This window comes from Anastrepha ludens, chromosome 3 (genome assembly GCF_028408465.1).
Source record: "Anastrepha ludens isolate Willacy chromosome 3, idAnaLude1.1, whole genome shotgun sequence".
In the NCBI taxonomy this organism is placed as follows: Eukaryota; Metazoa; Arthropoda; class Insecta; order Diptera; family Tephritidae; genus Anastrepha; species Anastrepha ludens.
Genome location: NC_071499.1, coordinates 113,385,979 through 113,413,841, shown reverse-complemented (window position 1 = coordinate 113,413,841; position 27,863 = coordinate 113,385,979). Strand labels below are relative to the sequence as shown.

At 39.8% G+C, this 27,863-nt stretch overlaps 1 protein-coding gene across 1 annotated transcript; it reads left to right on the top strand.

The window, feature by feature from the left end:
* On the top strand, positions 1 to 27,748 carry LOC128858827 (probable multidrug resistance-associated protein lethal(2)03659). The gene is made up of 7 exons (XM_054095350.1): positions 1 to 411; positions 20,638 to 20,868; positions 20,946 to 22,850; positions 23,125 to 23,440; positions 23,509 to 23,659; positions 23,730 to 24,678; positions 27,222 to 27,748. The coding sequence occupies exons 1-7, from the start codon at positions 332 to 334 to the stop codon at positions 27,490 to 27,492; spliced, it is 3,903 nt and encodes a 1,300-aa protein (XP_053951325.1). The 5' UTR covers positions 1 to 331; the 3' UTR covers positions 27,493 to 27,748.
* The last annotated feature ends 115 nt before the right edge of the window (positions 27,749 to 27,863 follow it).

Sequence of the window (27,863 nt, the reverse complement as noted above, 5' to 3'; positions counted from 1 at the left end):
TTTCGGACGGTACGGAATGGGTTGGAATCGACAGATCGATGCGCCCAATCTGAGAAACGTAGTCGCGTAGTGTTATGTGAAATTTAAAGGATTTACATAATACAAAAAAAGGATTAAAATACGGAAAAGCGGAAATATCAGAAAATTATAATAAAAAAAAAAAAATTTAACACAAATATTAAAAAAGAAAAACCAATTATTTAAAAAATTTTTTATTAACAAATTTTAAATAAATGAAAAACTAGTTCATAAATTAAATAAGGACATAAAAAAACTTGTTTTCTTGTGACATCTGTAACATGCGAATTCGTTGACAGTAGCGCATTATAGCATGAATTCATCTAAAGAGAGCGTGAAACGCAAACCAAGTCCTATACATGCCGCGAATTTTTTCTCAAAATGGTTTTTCATGTGAGTAAATTTTCAAAGAGTGTTTAATAAAAATATAAATTCAAGTAAACTAATTCGCGGATAGTAATTTTTTGAACAACCTGTACAAGGGTCATTTGCTCTATCTTTGAGTGTAGTCAAGATAATCGCTTTGGCATTGATGCCACTTTAGCCAACCGAAGCATTTTGGAGGGCACAGACGCAGAAAGGCCGGCAGAGCTACATGAGGATTTCTCACGCATGAGTCTTGTCAACCGCTTTTTACTTTCCCTCCTTACCACGCTCTTCGATTTTCTGTCTTCTTTGGGAGACCGTACCACCACCGCAGTGACTTCATAAGCAAACCCTCCGAAACTGGGAAACGGCTTTCTGTCTCTGAAGAAGAGGAGATTGCGATAGCAACCCCCGTCTCCTCCAGGATGCGCTTTTGCCTACATAGCTGAGAGACTTTGGTAATGGTTGGGGCCTCCACACTCCATGCACCTGCCGTCGAAGCGGCTGGATTGCCGCCTGTGTGGGTTTCACATTTCGTTATCCATTGCCCGATGATGGTTTTAATTCGGGACTCCTCCCTAGCCAGTTTGGTTCGCGGATGGCACCCTGATTCTATGCCAACTTTACGTCACGAGTGTTGGAACCTAACCCACTCGCGTGATGCTTTCCTATCCCCCACCTGGGTCGCGTCCGATGGGGGAGCAGGCAACTCCTCACGGGTTATCCCTTGATAGATTTTCTTAATGATCAAATCAAGTAACTGATTTGATTTAATGACTATTTGTGTTTACTTTGCTTACATTTATCAAGAAATTTATTCACTTCTACTACTAATAACGTAGTCTCGCTCACTGGCCACCACACACGAAACGCACTGATTTGCCGTCTACCCACTATGAAGCGAAAATAACTCAGGCTGGTATATAGTAAATGAACCGTACTTTCTGTCTGCAGATCATTACAAAGATTTGAAAATATTTAAATTCATAGTGGTACTAAAAGCTAGAATCGAATATACGAGGGGGGTTCAATAAGCACTTGTGTTAGAAATGAAGTTTTGGATAAATATTTTTTTTTTATTAAAAAATATTCATTTTAATAAAAAATATTTATTTTAATATTTAATAAAAAACATTTATTTTAATATTTTGTATCTTTATTTTATTTTAAAAAGCTTACATGGTAATAAAATTATTAGTAAACTCAAGTCTGCAGTAACGTCGCAGAAATGAGGGAAACAGCGAGACTTTGTAAGGTCCTTCATTTAGACCGCTCAGTAAGGCTAGATTCCATTCGAAAACCTGATGGTTCATACACCATTTCCAAATCGGAAACGTTTAATGCTCTACTCGAAACCCATTTTCCGGGTAGTAGAACTCTCTCTGAAGCTGAGAGTGGCATGAACAATGACGGTGGCAACGGTGGAACCTCTAGGTACAGCTGGTATATTGCTAGTCGGATAGTGACAAGGCAATTGATAAGGTTTTCCTTATCTTCCTTTGAGAACTTTAAGTCCCCTGGACCTGACGGAATATATTCAGTAATGCTTAAAAAAGGAGGAGACAGGCTGATTGAGGCCCTGAAAAGGATCTTCACAGCCTGTCTTGCATTTGGTTATATACCATCCCAATGGCGACGCGTAAGAGTAGTATTTATTCCGAAACCAGGAAAAGATGACTATTCCCTAGCAAAAAGTTTTAGACCAATCAGTTTGACATCGTTCATGTTGAAAAGTCTGGAATGAGTGGTGGAGAAACATATTCGAGTGGGGTTATTGCCGAGAAGTCCACTTAGTAGAAATCAACATGCTTACCAGAGTGGAAAATCATGTGAATCAGCCTTACACGATCTTGTTAGCAAGATTGAAGCTGGGCTGGAAGCTGACGAATACACAATGGGCGTGTTCGTGGACATTGAGGGGGCTTTTGATAATGCCACTTTCGGCTCGATATGTTCTTCTGCCGAACGAAACGGAGTTAATCAAGCCATTATAAAATGGATATACTCCATGCTCTCTGAGAGGCTGTTAACCGCTGGTGGGAGCGATGGCGAGCAAATCACAGTCAGGGCCAAGCAAGGATGTCCCCAAGGGGGTGTTCTTTCTCCGCTGCTGTGGTGCTTCGTCGTAGACTCCCTATTAGCGGAGATGCAGGAACTCGGCTTTCACGTCCAAGCATATGCGGACGACGTCTGTGCGCTAACATCGGATAAATCCTTAAGGAGGCTTTGCACGAAAGTGCAGAGGATTCTTGACAAAATCGATGACTGGTGCATGAGACAAGGTCTTTCCGTTAATCCGAACAAAACAACCATAGTCTTGTTTACGAGAAAACGGAAATTGGATGGACTCAGTCTTCCAACACTGAAAGGTGTGACACTTGGTCTTTCCAACGAAGTTAAATATCTAGGAGTAATCTTGGATAAGAAGCTGACTTGGGAGACACACGTTTCACTGAAGGTGAATCGTGCATTGAAGATTTTTCAGCAATGCCGTAGAGCCTTTGGCAAAACTTGGGCTCTGAAACCTGCTGTGGTCCTATGGATATACACAGCACTTATCAGACCAATCATCACTTACGCTCCTGTGGTCTGGTGGCGACGGAGCATGGTTAAGTCCACAATCCGGGAACTATACAGGCTGCAAAGAAGTGTATGTTTATGCATCACGGGTGCCATGAGTACAACCTCTGGTGATGCCCTAAATGCTATGCTTGATTTGCTCCCCCTGGATCTTAAGATACAACAGGAAGCAATAAAAGCATTGTGTAGGCTCCATAAATATGGTTTCTGGCACGAAGATGGAACTTCGGGACACAGAGAAATCTTTAAGTTGCTGTCGGTGCAGTATCCACTATTTTTGGCACCTAAAGATGACCTGATACCCACAGTTTCATTCGGAAGGAAATTTGATGTCAGATTTCCATTGCGTGAGCAATGGAGCAATCCAGAATGCATGCAGGGAGGTTTGACGGATATTTTCTTTACCGATGGGTCCAAGACTGAAATAGGGTCTGGAGCCGGATGGTATTTAAACGATAGTAATAAGTATCACTATGCTATGGGGGGAATGGCAATTGTTTTCCAAACAGAAGTTTTTGCCATCCTAAAAGTAGCCGAATGGATAATCGAGAGGAGATGAAGCGGGAAACAGATTGGAGTCTTCAGTGACAGTCAGGCTGCAGCTTAATTCTGTCGCAAGACAGAAGAGGCTTGTACTTATATGGGTTCCGGGACACTCCGGTGTTCAAGGAAACGAAATTGCCGACGAATTGGCCAACCGTGGATCAGCGGTGCCCCCACAGGGGCCAGAGCCAATAATCGGAATCAGTCCCGCAGGAATCAAGAATTGGATCAACGATTATGTAGGCAATCTACATAAAGAGCGATGGTCCGGTCTAGAACGCTGCAGAACTGCAAAGTGTTTTGTGACAAGTCCGAACAGAAAACTGTCAAACTTTCTACTAAAACTTAGAAGGAAAGACATTCGGTTGATGGTCGGCATCATTACAGGACACAACCCATGGGGTCAGCATATGACCACCATTGGAATCATCGAGGACCCGGTATGCCTGTCGTGCTTGGAGGAGGCGGATAGCACTGAGCACTTTCTCTGTGAGTGTCCTGCCTTTGCTAGAGCGCGACTACGAGTATTGGGTTCCGATGTCATGGGAATGAGTAATATTCGTTCTCCAAAACTGGAGGATATTTACAGATTTGCCAAAGAATCTGGAAAATTCTCACAGGACTAACTATCTCTATCTCCGTCTCTACTCTTTCCTATCTCTTTCTCTGATACTTTTCTGCCTCCCTCCTTGACTATCTACCCACTTTCCAGAGCTTTAAATACAATGGGCTTTTTAGCCTGAGTGTTTTAGAAGCCACCAAATCTCCTGGTGCTCCTTGGCTCGACCTCTTCAAATTCAAATCCAAACTCAAGCAAACGCAGCGCTAGCAGCAGAGGCTTTCGGCTGGTAACATAAAATAAAAATTTAATATCTAAAATATTCTTGGACCAACCTTCACTTCCAACTCATGTTTAGCATTTCTAAATTTTCCAGCAAAATAACGATTACCAACGACTCATACCGCCTCCAATGACAGTTAAAGTGAGCTTTCAGGTCCTAGCGAGGAAATGTAACATTATTAAAATTAATATGAAAAGTCAAATCACTTTTTCACCCCTTAATCTTTGACTAATCACAAATGAGTGTTTAAGCCTATTTTCGACAATAGTTCAGCTGCAGTTAAAAGCTCTGTTAATAGACTATTGATAAACTATTTCTACTAAAAACTTAACAGCAGTTAACAGCTCAGCTAAGAGCTCTGCTAATAGTCTGCATCCACCACAGCACTAAAGAACTCTACAAATAGCATGTTTCCATCACGAAATCAGCTGTTATGAATAGTAAACTATATTATTAGTGAATTATTTCTAACTGGAACTAAGCAGCAGTCAACATCTCTATTCATAGTATATTTCTGCCAAGAACTAAACAGCTGCCACCAGCTCAGTCAGTCTGCTTCAACTAAAACATATACAATTTGAAAGATCTATTTTAATAGCCTATTGCCATCACGAAGTTAGCTGAAGTGAAGAGCTCTGTTAAAGGAATATTTTCACTAAAAACTGAACAGCACTTCAAAGCTCTGCTGATAGCATATTTATACCAAGAACATAGCAGTAGCTAAGAGTATTAACGCCTCTAGAGTATAACAGCCTCTTTCTGTAAAGAATATAAATGTACCTAATGCTATGTTAAAATTGAGATATTTCAAGCATTTCCACGGCAATAGAGCAGGTGTGGACAAGCTCCTTGGTAGTTAGAGCCATTTTTCAAAACTTTCACTTCTTCACGAGCCGCAAAAAAACAAGTATGCAAAAGAATGCACATATTTAAAAGGCATGCAAAAATATATTAAACTTTTTTTTTACAGAAATTATGCTTATTGTAAACATACACAGTATGTTCAATAAATAACAGAACTTTTTATTTAAATCATGGAACACGTAGAGCTATCTATTAAATTTTGATCATATTGAAAGGGTACAAGCGTCAGCTTCCAACCGCAGCCAACTTCATGTAAATCGTTTGACAGGTTAAAAAGTTACGCGCCTTTTATTGACAGCATATTTCGCGCTTCTGTCGTAAAAATACAATGGAGCCAAGAGCAAATATTAAATTCTGTGTTAAACTTGGAAAAGCATTTAGTGAAACGTACGAATTTATGCAAAAAGTTTATGGTGATGATTGCTTAGCTCGTTCAAATTTATATAATTGGTTTAAACGATTTAAAAATGGTCGTGAAGATTTGAATGACGATGAAAGACCTGGTCGTACAGAAGCAAGTAATCGTGCTGAATTGGTGGAAAAAGTCCGCGAAATCATTGCTGTTGGCGGAAATTTCACTGTAAGAATGTTGGCTGAAGAATTAAATTCATCTACTGGTACTACTTGGAAAATTTTAACTGACGATTTGGGTAAAAGAAAGGTTTGTGCACGCTTTGTTCCCCACCAATTAAATGAAGATAAAAAAATCGCTCGTGTAGAGCATTGTAAAGACATCATTTCAACAGCTGAAAACGAACCAGATTTTCTTGATTCGATCATAACTGGTGACGAAACATGGTGCTTCAAATATGACCCTGAAATTAAGCGTCAATCTGCAGAATGGAAGACGAAAGGGGAGCCAAAAGCAAAGAAATTGCGTTTTCAGAAGTCAAGAATCAAAACAATGTTGATCACGTTCTACGATTCCAAGGGTATTGTACACAAGGAATTTGTTGCAGAAGGTCAAACTATTGATGGAGAATACTATTTACAAGTTTTACATCGTTTGTAGTCAAGAATTGTTCGTGTAAGACCGTATCCAGAGGGGAAACAGCTGTTTTTATTGCATGCTAATGCATCACATCACAAAACCAAAAATGTTCGTGAATTTTTGATGAAAAACATATTTGTGTCTTCGACCCTCCGTATTCTCCTGATCTATCACCATGCGACTATTTTCTGTTCCCTAAATTGAAAACTGCCATGAAAGGTGCGTTTTATGATGATATTCCAGCCATTCAAGCAGCCGTGACACAGCTGTTAAAAAACATTCACTTAGATGACACAAAAAAGTCCATGCAGAAATTGGTTGATCGTTCTGAACGTTATATCGAGTTAAATGGAGACTATTTTGAATAAAAAATAACTTTCAAACACAGTACAATACGTGTTTTATTCTACATCTGAAAAGTTTAAAAAAGTTATTACGTTATTTATTGAACATACTCTGTAAGCACACGACAATTTTTATATTAAAATTTAAATACATTTATTTCATTTCTCTTGATAATTCTTTAAAATTTGGTGAACAATTGGTGACCGCACTTCTCAGTAACTCTTTGAGCTGCTGGTTAGTTAATACTGATCGGTGTTTGGCTTTCACGAATTTTAAAGTGGAATAAAATAATTTACACACGTGCGTTATTCGGAATATTGAAATAATTCGACAAACAGCCTTTTTTAATTCAAGATACTTCGATTGTGGTGCACATTTCCAAAATTCCGTAAACGAAGTCAACTTATATTTCAATTGTAGAGCAAGAATTGCATCTCTATTCATTCTAATTTTCCAGATGCTTTTTGGGTTACATTATATTGGAAATGGAAAACTCACCTTGAATTATGCTAGTTTCAAATGGACTAATTTGCGACTTTTATTTAGCAATACAGTGAACAAACTCAGAGGAATTATTGTGAGACAATTTCTTTGTATAAAAACGTAACAACTTCCTTATAATAAAATAGCACAAAAGTGAAAAGGGAGCTGGGGTACATTTATCGAAAGCCACTAATAATCCTTCTAAGACCCGCATGTGGCTCGCGAGCCGCAGATTGGCCTCTGCAATAGAGTTAACTTCATAAAATGATTTTTATTTACATTTGAGATTTTCTGACAACAGTTGGCTCCTAGGTAGGTAGGTTGATATGGTTGCCCAGGGAATGGGCACACTTGGACGATGAAGGATTCGTCCTTTGTGATGTCATTATGGAGGGGTGAAGCGGGAGAGAAAGACCGATGGGATACAGGGAGAGGGCGGGGAGAGATGGTACTGGGATGGTTAGGGGCGTGCGGATTACGAACGATGACTATGTTTGCGTCGACCGCTTAATGGTGCTGATGAAATTCATCAGATTTTTAATGTCAGCACCAGCTATATCAGCAGGCGTGGCAAAGAAGTAGGAGCCAAGATGCCTAGATATTAGCCCCGCCAGAGCAGGGCAGCTAAGGAGAAGGTGCTGAGATGATTCCACCTCATCCTCCATACATCCAGCGCAAAAAGGACTCGAGGTAATTCCAAGTCTCACAGCATGCATTCCTCGCGCATTGTGTCCTATGAGAGAGCCCACGAGATTAGAGAGCTGATATTTTGTCAGCCTCATAAGCTCGCCCGAGCGCCTCTGGTTCACATGTAGCCAGAAGGATTTCGCGACCTTACACGTTTGTGTACTTGCCCAGCGCTCGCTGAGACCAGGAACCCAGATGAGGCTGATGTTAAATAATTCGGACGCAGTCGAAAGCGAAGTCAAGTATTCCTTGACCAATTCCGAATGCACCGTCATAGACCCGAGAGCCCTTATTGCCGCTTGGCTGTTGGAGTAAATATTTATTTTCTTGACCGTTAATACGCATTTGAGCAACAAATCGGCTGCCTCCTTGATTGCGGCTACCTCTGCCTGGAACACACTGCAGTGGTCCGGTAGCCTGAATTTGAGTCTGATGGGGAGCTCCTAGCAAAATACTCCTCCGCCAACCTTTCCTTGCAACTTCGATCCATCCGTGAACAAGTTCACCAGGCCCTGCCCCCAAGTGTAGCCCTCCGTCTACTCTTCCCTTGACGGAATATAAGTGGAGAAGGTTCCGGTTGGACTAAATGAGGGTATACACTGATCCGTGAACAGAGAGATGAACTCGAAGTTTCTGAGGATGCTTGAGTGCCCATAAGTGAGATTAAGCTTATAGCTCCAGCCCCTCAGTCTGATTGCGGTATGCGAAGCGACAATTCTGCCTGCGATGTCTACGGGTACCACATTTAACATTGCGTTGAGCGCCAGAGTAGGAGTCGTTCGAAGCGCCCCACGGATTCCAATGTGCCGACCTCTGAACTCTCTCCAGCTTCTTCACCAATGTCGTCTTCTCTAGTGAGTTCCACCAGACTATGACTCCATATAACAAGATAGGCTTTACAGTAGTATTATATAGCCAGAAAAAAACTCTAGGCGAGAGGCCCTATCTTTTACCAATTGCGCCTTTGCATCCATACAAGGCGATTTTTGCCTTCCTCACTCTTTCCTCAATATTGGGCTTCCATGTGAACTTGCTGTCAAGGATAATACCTAGGTACTTTACCTTGTCAGATAGCATCAGAGGAGCGCCCCCTAGTGAGGGAAGTTGAGCTCTGGGTATTTTATGTTTCCTCGTAAATAGGACGAGCTCCTTCTTAAGAGGATTCACCGACAGGCCGCAATCCGTTGCCCATCTAACAACTACGTTAAGATATCCCTGCATCAGGTTGTACAGAGTATCCACAAATTTTCCTCTGACGATTAATGCGACGTCATCCGCGTAGGCAACCACCCTGCAGCCCCCTTTCACCAGCTCCTCCAGCAAGTTGGCTCCTAAAAACGTTTCTATTTTTATACAAAACATATCATCTGGAATTTGAGTTTGTTTGCTTTGCATTTTTGGAATTTATTATATTGAAATAATTGAAAACTAAGTGTGTTTATTATAAAGAAGAAATATTTATGCTAAAAGTAAAAGATAGAGTCATTTACTGTACGAAAAGTACAATAAACCAAACTTAACTATTGATTACGCGCTCATTTGTATGGTTACAGATCAGGCTGCGCTTACATTTGTTAACATATCATTTAACATTTCTCAGTTAACATAACATTTTCTGTTAGGCCAGTAAATTGATTCGCATAACTCCCTTCTGAAAATGTGTTCATGAGTTGTGATACAACAGCCATTGCATGGGAATTGGAGCATTAAAAGCCATACTTAATCGGTAAAGGAAAAACGTCTTTAAGTTAACCGCCTCATTTCGACTATCGTAGAAGCTACATAAATGAGGAGAACGAAGAGTCTGTCAGACTTGTTCTCCTGTCACTGTCCCGAGTGGCAAGCCTCTATGTTCAGCTGCTTTGGCCTCAATGATACTGATGACCTTAGGAGTATAAGTGTCAGCCAAATCAATGGGTTTGCCCTTAAAACAAAGTGGTTTAACGAAGAGTAGCTGGTAAACTGCTACTATGGTTTAAATACCAAAGGCAAATTGTACCTACCTATCTAACTGTAATTAAGGTCCGGTGGAAATAATGCATTATAACTTAAATTATAGAAACTGTCTTCCAAAGTTAATGCTTAATGAAAGGTTTGTTCACAAAGCGCTCCAGTCAACGCTTAGTATTCAGTATTCACCGCTGAGGTACTCTCTTTCCCTTACCAACTACAGATCAGATAAACCTGTACGCAAGTTGTACGTATATGAATACACCTTAATGGTGAGGCCACTTGCACTTTTAACTCGGTTTTCTACTCGTACAACTGCATATCTGTTGCCCGAACTCATAAAACAAATCAACTTATTATTTAAGATTATCATCGAGACCCATAATCAAAAGCGTCAAAAGTAACTCGAGGGGTTCCTCGTCGTTAGTCGTTATCATTCACGTTTCCACATATTAAATTTACCACTCACTGCTCGACAAATTGTGATAAGAGTGCAATGTTTCAACGCAGCAATTTGAACACAAATTCTCGAGATGTGTGCAAATTTATATAGTAAACAAAAAAACTCACAAGCCCATGCCGCAAACGTATGGTATGTACTAGCGATAAGATCGTCATTAAATCACCAAATCCTAACAAAAAAAATGACGCCCCTGATAATACATAAAATCGTAAGAAATATGTGTGGTGCAAAGTCGCATGTTAATCAACCAAAATGTCTGGTTATTTTTTCCAAGATTAGATTTTGTTAGACGGGCTGCTCTTATCAAAACTTCATTCGGTGGCGCATAGACCCGGTGAAATGCTTAAGCGAAGATTTTCACAGATATATCCCTACTTTTCCTTAAATCAATCCAATCTTTTGTGCAATCCACCTGTCCTCTCAAACAAATCGGTGTCTGCGTCTGTACAGGTCCTCCGGATATATGAGGCGTATTCTTCGAAGTGCAGAATGCTCGCATAGGCAGTGCTGAATTGCTACTTCTTCCGCATTTCCTCAAATTCTACCTGTATCTTATCTCTCTATAGTTTCAGCAGAAATCATTATGCGCAGCTTCGAATCTGATGGTCATGTGACCAATAGTTCAAGTCTTATTCAGTATTCCCATTAGAAGCCATAATTTCGGTTAGGTGAGCTTCAGCAAGCTCAATTTTACTCTCGAGTTATGACCAGAGTTAAAGAGATATTGCAGGTTAATAAACTTTCTTTTTAGTAGCTACCCTAGCCTTATCATCTATCTTGTAAGAAGAGGAGTCTTGTATGCTTGAACTCGGTTCCCCAAGCGCTGTCGCAGAACATTTCCTTGCGCGTTCACGTGCTTTCTCTTTTTCCGAAGCACGACTACGTCCCAGAACTCAGCAATGATTGGAGATGTGCTGCTGGAAATAATGTGGGAACTTTAGACATTCTTTAACGCTTAGCCGGTTAGTCGTTGCCGACCCAAGAGATTCGATTGCAGACTGATTCTCACACTTCTTTGCCATTAGAGAGAATAAAATTCGGTTAACCGCGACTCGCAAAAGATAATATCTTTTCAAACTGTTGTATAGGTCCGGCAGCAGTTTGAAGACTTTTTTCTTAATTTTTTGCTAATGGAGATGTTTTTCTCTTCCAGTTCCGCTTCTTCTTCCGAATAAGTTTAGCTCTCACAAATGAAGCTTTAGTGAACACCATATAGTTCTGAGATGAAAGTCCATCAGCTCAAAAGTATGTACAGAAACTTGCACTCTTAACATTCACGATGGACAACAAGCGTATGCGGCTGTTAACTTCGAAACGGTGTTTGGAGCAATTCAAGCGAGATCCGAAGGAATTTTTGAGTGGAGTTGTAACCGTTTATGAAACCTGGATTCATCATTACACACCCCAAACTAAGCAACAATCAATACAATGGATTTATCCCGGTGAATCTGCTCCAAAGAAGTCGAAGACAGTCCCTTCGGCTGGAAAGGTCATGGCGACGATTTTTTGGGATGCGAACGGCGTCATCCTTATGGACTTTTTTAGAAAAAATGATCACTGGACAATACTGCAGTAATTTATTTGACCACTTTCACAAAACATTGAAGGAGCCACGGCCGCATTTGGCGAAAGAGAAGGTGCTGTTTCACCACGATAACGCGCTAGCGCAATCATCCGGAGTTGTCGCCGCCAAACTGCATGAATTGCGATATGAATTGCTGCCGCACGCCCCGTATTCACCCGATCTGGCTCCCTGCGACTTTTTCTTTTTCCCTGCCATGAAGAAATGGCTCGTGGGAAAAAAGGAGGAAGTCATCGCCGAAACAGAGACATATTTTGGAGAGTTCGACAAATCCTCCTTCTAAAAAGTGCCTATGTTGGAAAAAATTTTTTTTTTTTTTTTTTTTTTAAATGTTGTCTTCATTTCTAACACGGATACTTACTTATTGAACCCGCCTCATATTACTTTGAGGTTCGAGTTTTAGGCAGTTACATTAGTTTTCCGACAGAAGCAGGCTGCCGAATGAGTGTGAGAAAAGAAGTTGCTAGCCTTTCCCGTTTTTTGAGTTGCAATGACAAGAAGGCTGATAGAGCCCAATACTACTGAATTCTGAATGGAAGGAGCAACTAACAATACTATGAAATAAAATTCAATCCAAAATCCATTTTTCAAATAACAAGATTTCGCCGACAGAATATGGCGAAGAGTAGTATGTATCGGGCACAAAAAACTTGAAGTTCGAAGTACAAACCTCCTTTCGTTCAGTAAAAACTGTTAGACAGAGTTTATCTTCGCCACAGCAGCAGGTTCTACAACTCCGGATCAATACGGATTTGTATCCAGCCAAGGACTGTCACTACAGCAGCATGCCCCGTAGGTTAGGTTTGGTTAGTCGGGTTGGTTGTCTAAGACAAGACACCTGGAGGCCCTAAGGCCCATTGAGATACCGGCATTTGTTTTCCTTCTCCTAACTAAGTTGCTTAACACGCTTAGATCTTTTTAAGAATTTAATTAGTCCTTCCAGTTAGTAATTTAGCAAATTTCCCAAGTTTTCAAAGAAATAATCGCCAGGATATTTCGCACGGCTTCTCTGAAATGCAGAACATTCACAGAGTAGGTATTGTACCCACTCAATTTCTTCTTCATCTCCACAATTCCTGCAAAAGCCATTGGGAGTCACACTCACTCTACTGGCTAGGGTGCCAATAGTGCAGTGACCAGTTATAACAGCGGTGAGGACGCTGGTAGTTGATCTGCTGAATCCAAGTTGACATTTTGTCCTTCTAAGATTCAGTTTTGGCCACAACGCGTTGGAGCCCTGCAGTTAGTAATCAACCTTATATTGGTTTCCGCGATTACGCTTAAGTAAATCGCAGTCTAGAGTTCGTTTGGAGGAATGCTTATGACCTCTACCACTCGCTGGAAGTCAAGCACAGAGCCTTTCCTTGCCCACTCATCTGCTCTTCCATTTTTCTCCGGCCTCTAGAGTGGCCGAGTACCCAACAAAGTGTGGTGTTGTGTTGTTGGCTAGGCGAGAGGTATCTCCTGCATTCTTTAACACATCTTGAATTAATGCGCGCTGAGGCCAGTGCCTTGATAGCTTGACTATCAATAAAAATTGTAAGTTTTGCCTGAGGTGAGTCCATTGTTCTGTCGTTTTTTGCTGCTTTGTCTATTGCGTAAATTTCTTCTTGGAAGATCCTACACCGATCTGGGAGTCTAAACGCGTAATTTAAGAATACGTTTTTTGCCGCCCTGCATGTATGGGTAACGTTTATGCTGTTACAACAACATAAACAAGAGAGAGTTTCCCAAGTTCACTTGTAGAACAGAATTTATTTTAGGAGGGTAGATTCAAAGTTCATTCTTTCTTAGGATGAAACGGCATACGAAGTTACAAGAATTCTACATCTGTGACATGAAATAACTCAGCCATTTTATGTGGCATCTGCGACTATAGTTTCTTTAGAATACATTAACCCTCTACCTCCTTCACATATACAGTGGCTCAATAAAGAACTTGGACACCCAAGTGATATGGTTTTAAATGAAAAATATATATTAAAATGCAAATCGAATGCGTTTATGTGTCACATTTATTTTTGTTCATCACGCGTATTTTTCAAAACTACCAAAAACATAAACCAACTTCAACTCAAACGTACATTGCAAATACTACAAACATAAAAAGTTAACAAAATACATGCAAAAAGGACCCGGACATTTATATAAAGTAGAGTCAGGCAAAAAAATATTTGAGAAAAAACAATAAAATGAATATTCAGTCGGTAAGCTATTATTTTTTCTCACAGCATTCAGTCTTCTTGGCAGGGATTCGACCAGCTTCTTGCATGTTAAAGGATTTATTTTCCCCTTTTCCTATTTTAATATCATCTTCTAGATCTTTCTTTCTCCTAATAACTTGAGATTTCAGTTGGTTTTCCAAATGACCCAACAGATGTTCAATTACACTCATGTCTGGAGATTGCGGTGGTGTTTCAAGCACTTTTGGGCAGTTGTGTATACGATGTAGGCGGTCAGCAAGTGCCTTATGTTTCGGATCGTTGTCTTGATAGTACTGGAAATTGTCCTTAATTCCCAACTTTTCAGCCCTTTGGAACAAATTGACTTTAATAAAGATTGTTACGTACTGTTTGTCGCCCATATTGCCGTTAATACGACAAAAATTTCCAATATCAGCAGCGGCCAGCTTAACTGTCAGACTTAAGTTTTTTTCCAGCAACTCTTTATTAGGGCTTCTCAACACATATGATTGTCCATCTGACCTATATAAATATGTTGAACTTGCTTTCATCTGCATATAAAACGTGCTTCCAGAACTCGATATTCTTATCGCCATGACACTTTGCGAATTTTATTCTCTTGTGTCGGTTAATCTCGTTGATGAAAGGCTCGTTTCATGAAACTCTTCCATTATAATTATTCTTTCGCAATACTGTCGGGGTTGCAGTTCATATTAAGGTGTTAGGCTACTTCTGTTGCGAGACTATATATTTATATATTATAATTATAATATATAATTGGCGCGTACATCCTTTTTGGGTGTTTGGCCGAGCTTCTCCTCCTATTTGTGGTGTGTGTCTTGATGTTGTTCCACAACTGGAGGGACCTACAGTTTCAAGCCGACTCCAAACGGCAGATATTTTTTTGTGAGGAGCTTTTTCATGGCAGAAATTCACTTAGAGGTTTGCCATTGCCTGCCCAGGGGCGCCCGCTTTTAGAAAAATGTTTTCTTCATTTTGGTCTTTTACTGAGATTCGAACCGACCGAACTTAGGAACGCTTAAATTTGGAATTTTTCTCGCCGGGGCCTCCAATCAGCTAAGAAGCTGGAGAGGGTACAAAGGTTTGCCCTCATTGGAATCAGTGGGGCGCTCCGTACCACTCGTACTTTGGTGCTTAACGCCATGCTGAATGTGGCACCCGTGGACATTGTAGGACAAACTACCGCTGCACGCGCCGCAATCAGACTAAGGTGTTCGGGCAATAGGCTAGACTTAAGTTACGGGCACTCTAGCATTCTTAAAAACTTTGAGTTCATCCCCATGGTGCTGGATAACTGTACACCCACGCTAGGTCCGAGCGGACCTTTTTCTACAACATTTGGCGGGAAGGCATGGAAAACATGTTCACGGATGGCTCAAAATTGGGCGGAAGGATTGGGGGGGAATATTCTGTAAGGAGCCTCAAACTTAAATGTAGGCTCCCGGACCACTGTAGTGTTTTCCAAGCGGAGGTATCCACAATTAAGGAACCGGTGGACTGGTTGCTTACTTCGGTAATTACCGTTAAGGATGTAAATATTTACTCCGATAGCCAATCGGCAATTAGGGCCTTGGGCTCGTTATTTGTGCATTCGAGATTGGTCGAGGAATGTTTGGCTTCTCTCTCGAGTGCATCCGAATACTTCGTCATCAGGCTCATTTGGGTTCCCGGTCACAGCGGCATAGAGGGAAACTGCTGGGCTGATGAGCTGGCTAGACAGGGAACTTTGGAGACGGTTTCGTCGTGAAATGAGAGAATTGGGGTTCCCCTGAGAACCTGTGGTCTGCTCCTGGAAAGATGGGCCGCAAGGTCGCGAGATCCTCCACGGGTAGATCGGGGACGCTCAAGGGAACTCCTAAGGCTAACAAAGCCACAGCTCTCGGATTTGGTGGGCATCCTTACCGGACATTGTCTGTTAGGTGTTCATGCCGTGAGACTTGGGATTGCCTCATGTCCGTTCTGCAGAAACTGTCTGGAGGACGAGGTGGAATCATCTCAACACCTTCTTATCAGCTACCCTGCTCTCGTCTGGCAAAGACTTAGACATCTGGGCTCTCAATTTTTCGCTACGCCTATGGATATAGCCGGTGTAGATACCATAAATTTGGTGAAGTTCATCAGTAGCTTGTTGCGGCTAACTACGAACGCAAATCAGCCACCGTCGGCATTGTCGTAAAATGTATGGTTATCATCGTCTCTAATCCCAAGGCTCCTTCTTCCTTCCTTTCCCCTTTCTCCCCTCCCATGTATTGCACCACAACGGACGAATTTTTAAATATATGTCCAAGTGAGCCCTTAGCTAGGGCAGCCATTTAACCTAACCTAACCTAACATAAATTTGTTGTACTATCCACCGTTCCTGCATCCGAAAACAGTTTTGGTCGTCCCGATTTCTTTTTATTTTCCACGGATTTTAATTCTTTGAAACGTTTTATCACGTCGAATACAAGCACTCGAAGTGTTACCAATTAAAAAGGTCATACAATTCAAAGTAAAAAATGTGTGAAAATAATACAAAATTAAGAATCAATTTACTTTTGCTGGATTGACCACCTTTTACCTTTAATAAGGCCTTGAGACGGTCCAAAAACGAATCGCCAGCTGCCCGAATGTGACTTGCAGGTATTTTGGCCCACTCGCGGACAATGGCTTTTTTTAGCGCCTCAAGACTGGTGAATCTTTTAGTTCGGCCCTTGCCCTCCGAAATTGCCCAAAGATAATAATCCATCGGATTCACGTCTAGTGAATTTGAAAGCCATTGTGTGAACGTTGTGAAGTTCGGAGCGTTCCTTTTAACCATTCTTGGTTCACTCGAGCTTTTTGAGACGGTGCCGAGCCCTGTTGAAACGTCCATGCCATTGAAATGTTTACCTGCCCACGGCTTCAAAGCAACCACCAGAATACTTTCCCGATAATATTTCGCATTTACCTTGACGTCAGACTCGATGAAACGATTGGAGAACGCCCATCTGCGGTTACAGCGGTCCGAACCAATACCTGTGGCGGGTGCTGCCTCCTGGAGGCCAATCGATGAGTCAAATTATTGAATGAACGGTCGGAGAAATAAACCCTTTTGTTTTGGAAGTTTACGAATTGCTCCATTTGAGAAATTCTCTCGTCAAAAAACAAAATGTTCCGAAATTGATCGCTTTCGGCCAAGCGAAACAACTCCTTCGCTCTCTCAAGTCTGACTTTTGGCTACTTTGCTGTGAGATCATGCGCCTTTTGGGTCTTGTAAGGCTTGCCTTTCAGATCATTTTTCAGTATGCGGCAGATGCTAGGGTGAGAAATTTTCAGTTCTTTCCCCATTTGATTGGCACTTCGTTGAGGTTTTCGCTCAATTTGAAGCTGCATGCTATGCATTTCCTAGTTCTTTATTGTGCCACTGTAAGTACTTTTTGTTCTTTTGAAGAAAATAGAAAAAAGTATTACATAAAAAACAAGTGCCCATTAATTATGAGAACCAAAGGCGCTTCAAAATGATTTGAGATGTTCAATTTTTATGTTCAATATACGTTAAAGTGGCTGGATTTTCAAAAGTGTTACAAGTGACACTTCTCTTTGAGAGTAGTTACAGACGACTTTTTGTTGGAAGTACTGTTACTAAAACTCAAGCACTTTTATGAAAATGCAGGAAATATAAGGAGGATTTTAGCTAAATTTTTAATTGCTGCTAAAGCATTTATGTGCGCTCATATGATCACGCAATGAACAGCTACATAAGTACACTTAAATCTTAATTAGTTATAAACAATAATTATTCGCTTATCGATAAGTATTGCTTATCAGCTCCAACTATATATCTTTTTTCATTGTCCGCTTAATCTTTTATAGCAAATACGAGCATGTACCTACAGATACTTATATAGGCATTAATGAAAAAAAAAATTTACGCATTTACTAAAATAACAAACGCAAAACTCTCTGAAGCACGTACTTCGTGATATCGTTGATATCTCGTTACTCAAATAAAATCAATTTTGTAACAAAAATGGACGAGTGCTCACATGCGAAGCTCTTCACTATTCAGTCATAAATAAGAATTTAATTTAAATGACGCTACAGTATATTCTTAAGCTTAAAGTTTAAAATTTCATTCAAGCGTCTTAGTCAGTTTCTGCGTGACAGTTGATAAAGAGAAACAGAGTGATAACGAAATGCCAATGCCTGTGACGCCAACATAACAGCTGGTGGTATTTTATCGTTTAAAACCTCATTAAGACCCGACTAAGGGAATCGTAAATATTATGACGAATTTGATTAGCGAGCGCTCTCAGCATACGAGTATATCTTTATTTATTTATTTCGTTTATTCAGTCTACAAATAATTCTTACAGACTATATTAGATAATTTTTAATTATTAGTTAAAGATTATAAACAATTGTTGCCTAAAATTATATAAACTTAGTCTAAAGTCGAGGCTAGGATAATTGTTGCAGAATCGAATGCATCTCACCATTGGTTCATTGAGGGCATAGTTAGTTCTATACCGTTGATCTACAAATAAACGAACCTGCCTTAAATCATGGTGCTTTGTTTGATATGTAATTAAACTCTGTAACTCACAACAATTTATATTGAAATTTAAGAGATTATACACGAAGAGAATCGAAAAGTAGATTTGTCTGTCCTCAAGGCTTTGCAGTCCAATCAATTTGCGTCTGCCTATATAACTAGGGAGCCCTTTAGGCCAGCGCAGCTTACACAACGCATATTTGATAAAGACTTTTTGGACTCTTTCAATCTTATTTATATGGCATTGGTAGAATGGGTTCCATATTAGAGAACAATAATCTAGTGGGCTTCGAATTAAGGAGAGGTAGAGTACTTTCAAAGTCAAGGGATCTGAAAAAGTCTTCCGTATTACGACGTAAAAATCCAGTCATAGAAAAAGCTTTAGAGATAATATAATCAATAGAAAGGCCAGTGGTTGATGGGTTGCGATCTAAGCGATAGACGTGATAATTTTCGTCGAAAAATCCTGATGAAAATATTTGCTCGTGAAACCAAGTTTCTGATAAAGCAATAATTTCGTAATCGTGTAAATGCATATCACGACGAAACTGAGCAGATTTAGTTCGCATTCCACTAACATTATGATAATATACAGCATATTTGTTAGTAGGTCTTTAGCAGTAGTATGTAGTCAAATTGATTTCTCTGCCTTCGCCGCTGTTTGAAAAAATTTAAAGGGCCGTACGTTTACATTGGCTGGCCATAAGTTTGGATTCATCAATGTATCATAGTATGATGAAGAGATGCCTATTTTAAAGTTCACCCTCTTTAGCGAGTCAATTTGGACATCTCTTTTGATTAATTTATAGCAAGAGATAAGGTTCTGGTCGATGTTTGCATGTTTCGCAATGTATGCTATTATATCTTCCGCTGATACCGACGGTTTAAAAGATGAGATGTGTAACCATATTGAGCGAGTAGCGACGTCAAGTTCGCAGTTAACGTTTGCACCAACAACAAGAATATTATTTTCTTTTCTCTCACGCTGTATTGCTAAGCTCGGAACACACAATGAAGAGTTAGTATTACATGAAACAGCAGGTGAAGAGATTACACCTGCGCCTTTGACATTTGCAACAGCAGTAGTATTTGGAGCGAACGGGAGAGGTATGGTAACGGATTCAAGGTGAGCGGGAACTACAGCATTGGCTTTAGCTACGGCGGCAGTTTGGGCGTAAGAGAGAGATCCAGTGAGAGAATTAGCAGCATTAGAAGTCAACACATTAGCATCAGCAACGATTAAAGTATCAGCATCAGTATGCAGAGTGGACGGTCTTAGTTGACAGGGAGAGCTACTTAGAGAGTTTTTAGCGTTGTTTTTGGACCGAAGAGCTGGCGCATCCAGTTTTGTTGCTACGCAAACGTTGTTAGGTTCATTGACCTTGGCCTTAGATCCTGTTACAATTTTATTATCAGCAGTTTTAGTGTTGTTGTTATAATGCAGTTTAGAAACTAAATTAATAAATTCTTTAACACGATTATCCATGACTTCATCAATTTTTGACTGGCTAAGAGACAGCATGCGATCTTTGCAGATACCACACCTGTATAGTACATTTAAATTGCAATTGATTACATTTATGCAGCTGGCACTCAGATTTGAACATTTTATATGCTTTAATGAGCAACATATACCGCACGTAATGTACTCGTTCGCTAAGCGCTTTAATTTGCATGACACACAATTAGCCATAACAAAAGACACAATTAAGCCGATAAAGCTACTTAGAGCACTGTCGATATTAATTAAAAGTCACTAAAATCACTTACTATAGCTTATTGTATGGAGTAAATAAATACACGTCCGATCGCGACGAATGCTAACACTGTAGTTAAACAATGTCCATATAGTCCATATAGAGATGGTTGTAAGGAGGGAAATCACCAGGATCGTAGATAATTACTGTTAACTGAGAAACTTAGGCCCGCTTCAAACCTTAGGGAGCTGTCACAGTTGGACCCTAGGCAACTGTGAAACCTCTTATAAGTAGGCGGTTTTGCCCCTTATGCACTTTTACAATTTTTCTCTCCTCTTTCATATGTACAATCACACCATAACGGACTGAACTTTAACTATCTGCATTTTCTAACTTATTTTAACTTAACTTCATTTTTACAAAACGTTTAGTTATTCTCAATTTAGATGTCCACAACACATTCTTACACAAATACCTTTTGAAAACATTTTTCATTCTCATTTTAGTTGGACACGCGGCGTCTTCAAGAAGGGCTACTTAGAAAAATTAGGACCAGATGATATCTATGAGCACGTACCGAAATTGGATAGCAAACTGCTATCCAACTCACTTATTAGCTACTGGGAAAAGGAGGTGCGCAGAAAAAATCCCAGCCTTTTGCATATGATCTTTAGCGCATTCGGATGGCGATTTGTGCCGATGTGTATAATCTACTCAATATTGGAGATAATGTTACAGTGAGTACCAAATATCAGCATATCTGCACCCATATTTTCATCGACCTCAAGATAATTTTCTTCTTCTTCTTCTTCAGCACATTTCAACCGCTCTTTCTTGGCTTATTCGTTGCTTATTTTGCCGACGGTCAAACGGAAATTACCAAAAAGGATGCTTATCTTGCCGCCACTGGCATTGTAATCTGCTCACTCGTCGCTTCGCTGTGCTTTCATCCATTCATGTTCTTTCTCTTCAAAACTGGCACCGCCATACGTGTCGCATGCGCTGGTTTAATCTATCGCAAATGTCTACGCTCTTCCGTAACTTCAGACAATAGCGGCATGAGCGGTTTCGCTATCTCAGTTCTGTCTACCGATCTGCCACAATTCGATACGACTTTCTATTTCGTGCACGATCTCTGGAAGGGACCTATTGAGGCGTGTGTTTTCGGTTACGTAATGTACACAGAGATCGGCTGGTCGGCAATAGTGGGTATTGCGGCGATCGCCATATTTATACCGCTACAAGCGTGGGCAGCCAAGGCCACCGCCAAGTATCGACATCGTTTCTCCGAATACGGCGATGAACGCGTCAAGCTGATGAATGAGATTATAACGGCCATACAAGTGATAAAGATGTATGCGTGGGAGAAATCCTTCGCTAGGCTGATATCGAGCGTACGTAAGAAGGAGATACGCGCCATTAGGGGTTCCCTGAATATTTACTCGGCTATGCAATGCACTAACATGATTTCGAAATTCGCGCTCTTTCTCAGCCTAATCGCTTATGTGTACACTGGCGATGTTATAACGGCCAGAAAGGTTTTCATTATATCCTCTTATTATGACGCACTCAACGAATCGCTACTTCACTTCTGGCCGCTGTCGGTCACAACGTGGGCTGAAACTTTTGTATGCGCGCGACGTATACAAACATTCCTGATGCAGAGTGAGGACCCTGCAGATGGTGGTATCGAAAACTTTGCTGCCGATATCGAGAAGAGTGAAAAAGCAAACTTTTCTGGGCGTGTTCATAATCCAAATGCGTCTGAAAAAAGTGTTATATTGCAAAATCTGTCGGCCAGTTGGGATCGTGAGGATGTGGAGAAGCGACGAAACCACATAAGCGATATCACTGTTCACATACGTCCAGGACAATTCGTCGGCATTCTTGGCAATGTAGGTGCCGGTAAGACCACGCTCTTAACTGCCATACTCGGTGAGCTGGAAATCGCCAAAGGCAGTATGCAGGTAAATGGCCGCATCAGCTATGCACCGCAAGAAGCGTGGATTTTCGAGGCGAGCATACGTGACAACATCTGCTTTGTAGAGCCTTACGATGCGCAACGCTACAGAGATGTTGTACAAGCCTGTGAACTAGAACGCGACCTGCAATTGTTACCCTACGGCGACTCGACGATAGTCGGCGAACGTGGCATTAGTCTGAGCGGCGGCCAGAAGGCGCGTATTAGCTTGGCACGCGCTGTCTACCGCCAAGCGGACATTTACATATTCGATGATCCTCTATCAGCTGTGGATGCAAAAGTGGCCAAACGTCTGTTACGCAACTGCTTTCAAGACTATTTGAGCACGAAGATACGCCTAATGGTTACACATCGCGTGTATAATCTCAAAGAGGCCGACTGGATAATATTGTTGGAAGCGGGCACTATCGAGGTGCAGGGCACCTATGAAGTACTCGAACAGAAGATCAGCAAACGATTGAGTTTGACGCAGGAGCAAGTGGAGAAGCGACCTAAATTGATGCATAGCGAGAGCGTGATGGTGAAAGCGACGGCGGAGGAAGAATCGGAGCAAATCGAACTACCGAGTGATACAGGTTTGGAGCGAAAGGAACAACAAATGCAGGGTTCTGTGCGCTTTCAAATCTACGCTGCCTACTTTCGGGCACTTCGCAAACCTTGGCTGATATGTTTGGTATTCTTGGTGTTCATTTTAGCGCGCGCTTGCCAAGCCGTAATGGATGTATTCATAGCCAGATGGTGAGTAAGAGTTGGAAGTGGGTATTAGGTGGGTTGAATCAATACCAATTTACAGGAGTTCAATGGCGAAGGAACTTTAGCACATGGATACTCCAGTATTCATATTTTCGTAGACTTGAACTGACCAAGCTCCTCCTCGAAAATGTTTTTTTATCTCTGGTGTATCCAGTATCTCTGGTGCAGAAGTTGGCTCTAAAATTGAACTTTATTTCAACCCACATTTCGACACCTGCTTATATTTTAAATATATTTTTTCTTCCTCTCCTTCCATCAGGGCTACTTGGGAGGAATCTCAGCCACAGCAGCATGAATCAACCAATGAATTCACCACGAAGCGCATGCAGATAGTAATCACCTATACGATGCTCATGCTGGGCACACTTCTCCTGTACATCGTTCGTACCTTTAGCTTTTTCTTCATTTGTCTCGCTATATCGCTACGTCTGCACGATTATCTCTTCAATGGTATTATTCGCGCCCGCATGAGATTCTTCAATACGAATCCTTCTGGCAGAATACTAAATCGTTTCTCCGGCGATATTGCTAACATAGATATTACACTGCCTCAAACCATGTTGGACTCGTACTCGGTGAGTAAAAATATTCCAGTATACCAAATTCTTGGCTGCTCTGCTTCATTGGAAACCTTTCGCTGCAGTTCTACGTAAATATTATTGCCGTGTTGGCGATTGTGGCCTTTGCGAACTATTGGCTTCTAATACCCGAGTTCATCGTGATTTCCCTACTCTACTTTTGCCGCGGGCTCTACATTAAAGCAAGTCGTAGTCTCAAACGGATCGAGAGTATGAGTGAGTAAAATATTTTCTTAGTCTGCGCTACGTGCCTACTGGTAACTAAACCCTTTCTTTCCCGACTTAGCACGCAGTCCTGTATACACACACACGAATCAGACCTTCCAGGGTCTTACTACAATTCGTGCACTCAACGCTACAAGCCATTTGGATAACGAATTCCATAGCCACCAAAACACGAATACATCTGCCTTGTTTCTCTTTGTCAGCGTGAATCGCGCTTTCGCCTTCTGGACTGATCTCATCTGTGTACTTTATATCCTGGCTGTCACCTTTAGTTTCTTAATAATCGAAAAAGATTTCTATAGTGGTGATGTCGGCCTCGCCATCACCCAGTCCATGACGCTGGTAATTATGTGTCAATGGGGTGTGCGGCAAACCGCCGAGATGGAGAATAATATGACGAGTGTAGAACGGGTGATGGAATATGTGGAACTACCACCAGAACCTCCGCTAGAGACCGACCCAAGCCTCAAGCTGCCTGAAACATGGCCAAGCTCGGGTGAGGTCCAATTTAGGGATCTTGTTCTACGCTATGTGGAACAGGGAGAGCCCGTACTCAAAGGGCTGAATTTCTCTATTAACTCAAAGGAAAAGATCGGTATTGTAGGACGAACAGGGGCCGGCAAATCGTCCATTATACAAGCAATCTTTCGGCTGGCGCTTAATGAGGGAAGCATCCTCATTGATGGTATTGATATTAACACACTGGGTTTACATGATTTGCGCAGTCGCATATCGATCATTCCGCAGGATCCTGTGTTGTTCTCAGGAACTTTACGCTACAATCTCGATCCTTTGGCAGAGAAAGCAGACGAAGAGTTGTGGCGTGCGCTGGAAGATGTTAAGCTGAAAAGATATGTGTCTTCATTGGAGGGGGGCTTGAATTGTCGCATGCACGATGGGGGTTCGAACTTTAGTATGGGCCAAAGGCAGCTGGTCTGTATGGCGAGAGCCATACTGAGGCACAACAAATTGCTAATAATGGACGAAGCGACAGCGAATGTGGATCCAGAGTAAGTTTGATAACTGTCAAGAGACGGAAAAAAATATAGTAATAACTTAACAAAATAAAAACAATTGGCATAGCATAAAATTAGCGTAAGTTGAAATATAGTAAAATTTAGCAAAATACGGCAACACTACAAAACAGAATATGGCATAGCAATGCACAACTTAATAAAAAATAAATGAAAATAACTTGGAATGACAAAACATAGTTCAGTATAATATAGTTCAGTATAACATGGCATAGCATAACATAAGAAAAATATAAATAGCAGGGCGGGAAAGGTGGGAAAAGGTGGGAAGTATGGAAAAGAAAAGGAAGAGTAGATCAAATAAAGCCAAATAAGATAACATTACAAAACATAGCTCAACATGGCATATCAAGACATAACATATATTAACATAAACATTTAAATATATAAAACTAAATAAAACTAATAAACGAAAAATAACACAACAAAATAAAAATAACATAGCATAGCATAAAAAAAATTCAGATGAAATATATTAAAATAAAATTTTAATGAAATAAAGTAAATTGAAACAAAGTGAAACAAAATACCAAATAATATACAAATAAATTAACATAAGAAAGCATAACAGAATATGGCATAGCAATATATGCATAACATAATAAACAATAAATTAAAATTAAAAAATCACTTCGAATAACAAAGCACAATTCCACATAGCATGGCATAACATAAAATAATGAAATATAGCGCAGAAATTAAATGCAGTAAAACACAAGAACATACATAGCATAACAAAAAAAATTATAAATAGGAGGGACGGAGAAGAAAGAAAAGAAAAAGGGGAAAATAGAAAACCAAACTTAATAGAATGACCTAACTTTACGTATACCTAACATAACATAATAAACATAACATAGCATAGTAATACATAACATAATAAAAAATAAGCTGAAATTAAAAAAACAAATAAAATCACTTCGAATAACAAAACACAATTCAGCATAACATGACATGGCATAAAATAATTTGTAATAGGAAAGGAATTAAAGACAGTAAAGTAAAAGAACATAACATAACTTAACGTAAAGAGTTATAAATAGAAAGAAGGATAGGAAAGAAAAGAAAATGAAGAGTCAATAAAATTAAGTCACATACCTTAACATTACAAAACATAGCACAACATTGCATAGCAAGACATAACACAATATAAAAATTTAAATATACATAGCTAAATAAAATAACCAAACTTAGTGTAAACATAACATAACATAACATAACATAATAAAAATTACATAGCATAGTAATACATAGCACAATAAAAATTAATTAAAATTAAAAAACAATTAAAATCACTTAGAATAGCAAAACACTATTCAACACAATAAAACATAACATAAAATGATTAAAAATAGTGCAGGAATTAAATGCAGTAAAACAAAATCAAAAAAATTAGTGTCAAATACAGCAACATTACAAAACACGGAGCCCATATCTTCGATTATTTTTAACTTGTTCATAACTTTTTTTTTGCAATAAAATATACTTAAAAATAAAAGCTGAAAATTTTGGTATAGAAAATTTTAAAGTAAAATATCTTCGATTCTTTGCAACATTTTCCTTTTTTGTTTTTGAATTCTTTAGAATAAAATATTTTTAAAAATTTTGGTTTAGAGATTTTAAATTGAAATGACTTTGATTTTTTTTTAACATTTTTAGATTTTTTTTCGAAATTTTTTGGATTAAAAATACCTCACCAAAAATGTTGGAAATTTTAGTATAGATATTTATAAAGTGGAGCCTGACATAGCCAAACATAACATAAAATAAAAATTCAAATAAATAAAACAGTGCAACCTTATGTTACATAGCATAACATAACACAAAATGGCATAGCAAAAAACAAAAAAATAAATAAAAGCAAGAAAAAGGAGAGGAAAAATCAAAAGGAAATAAAATTCAAGGATTACCAATGATTGGAACCCGTGATCCCGAAATTTGCGGGATATTTCTAATGTAAACCTGATAAGCCGGAACTCGTTTCATTATACTGTCTTATTTTATTTATAATTGGCGCGTACACCCTTTTTTTTGGGTGTTTGGCCGAGCTCCTCCTCCTATTTGTGGTGTGCGTCTTGATGTTGTTCCACAAATGGAGGGACCTACAGTTTCAAGCCGACTCCGAACGGCAGATATTTTTATGAGGAGCTTTTTCATGGCAGAAATACACTTAGAGGTTTGCCATTGCCTGCCTTGTCATTGACTGTCTTAAATCCAATTAAAATAGCGCACTAAACTACAAATTTAAATCAAATGAAGGATAGCATAAGGCTTGTCAGTATCAGGGATGCCAATATTAGCGGTCATTTTCGGTTTTCGGAAAATGCCATTCTGAAATGCCGACTTTTTTGTATATCGCTTTCTTCATTTGAATTTGCTTTTTTAAGATAAGAAAATTTAATAAAGTATATAAAAATCTTTTATTGTATATAACTTCTTGTCTCTCTCGGTCTCTCTCTCTCTCTCCTTTTACCTCTTCCTCTTTCTCTCACTCCCTCTCTCTTTCTTTCTTTATCCAGAACCGACATTCTCATCCAACAAACCATTCACACTAACTTCCATCACTGCACCGTACTAACCATCGCTCATCGCTTAAATACCGTTATGGACAATGATAAGGTGATGGTAGTCGATGCCGGACAAGTGGTCGAGTTTGGACATCCTTACGATTTGCTGCGCAATACAGATGGTTTTCTCTACAAGCTGGTGCAGAATACAGGCAGACTCACGTCGGAGATGTTACACCACATTGCAGAGAAAAGCTACAAAAAACGAGTGTCAAATGGCTGAGGCAGTGGGATTAATAATTTCATACGTACTTAATAGCGATTAATAAGCGATTTTGTTAAGGCTTTCAAAGTCTAGAATTTTTTTAAATTATAATTTTTATAACTTAAAATTTTTACAAGAAGAAAAAACTGTTATTTTTAAAACTTTATATGATTAAGAAAACAAAATGGGGAAAAATTTCGGAATCAAGCTAGGCAAATTATTTTTTAAAGAATTTGGTTTACACAAATTTGATGAATAAATTAACAAAAAATCATATTTTGGCTTTGCGTGTCGAATAGTCATCACCACGGTTGATGACCGAAGTTGTTTTTAGAAAATTTTGAAATAAATTTCCACAATTTATAATAGCCTCTCATTGCACACGTGTC

What these genes read in the sequence shown, in the direction of transcription:
- LOC128858827 (XM_054095350.1), top strand. Translation starts at nt 332, where the DNA reads ATGAATTCATCTAAAGAGAGCGTGAAACGCAAACCAAGTCCTATACAT. An exon ending in TTCTCAAAATGGTTTTTCAT is followed by an intron (nt 412 to 20,637) that starts GTGAGTAAATTT and finishes TTCTCATTTTAG; the next exon opens with TTGGACACGCGGCGTCTTCA. An exon ending in GATGTATTCATAGCCAGATG is followed by an intron (nt 22,851 to 23,124) that starts GTGAGTAAGAGT and finishes TCCTTCCATCAG; the next exon opens with GGCTACTTGGGAGGAATCTC.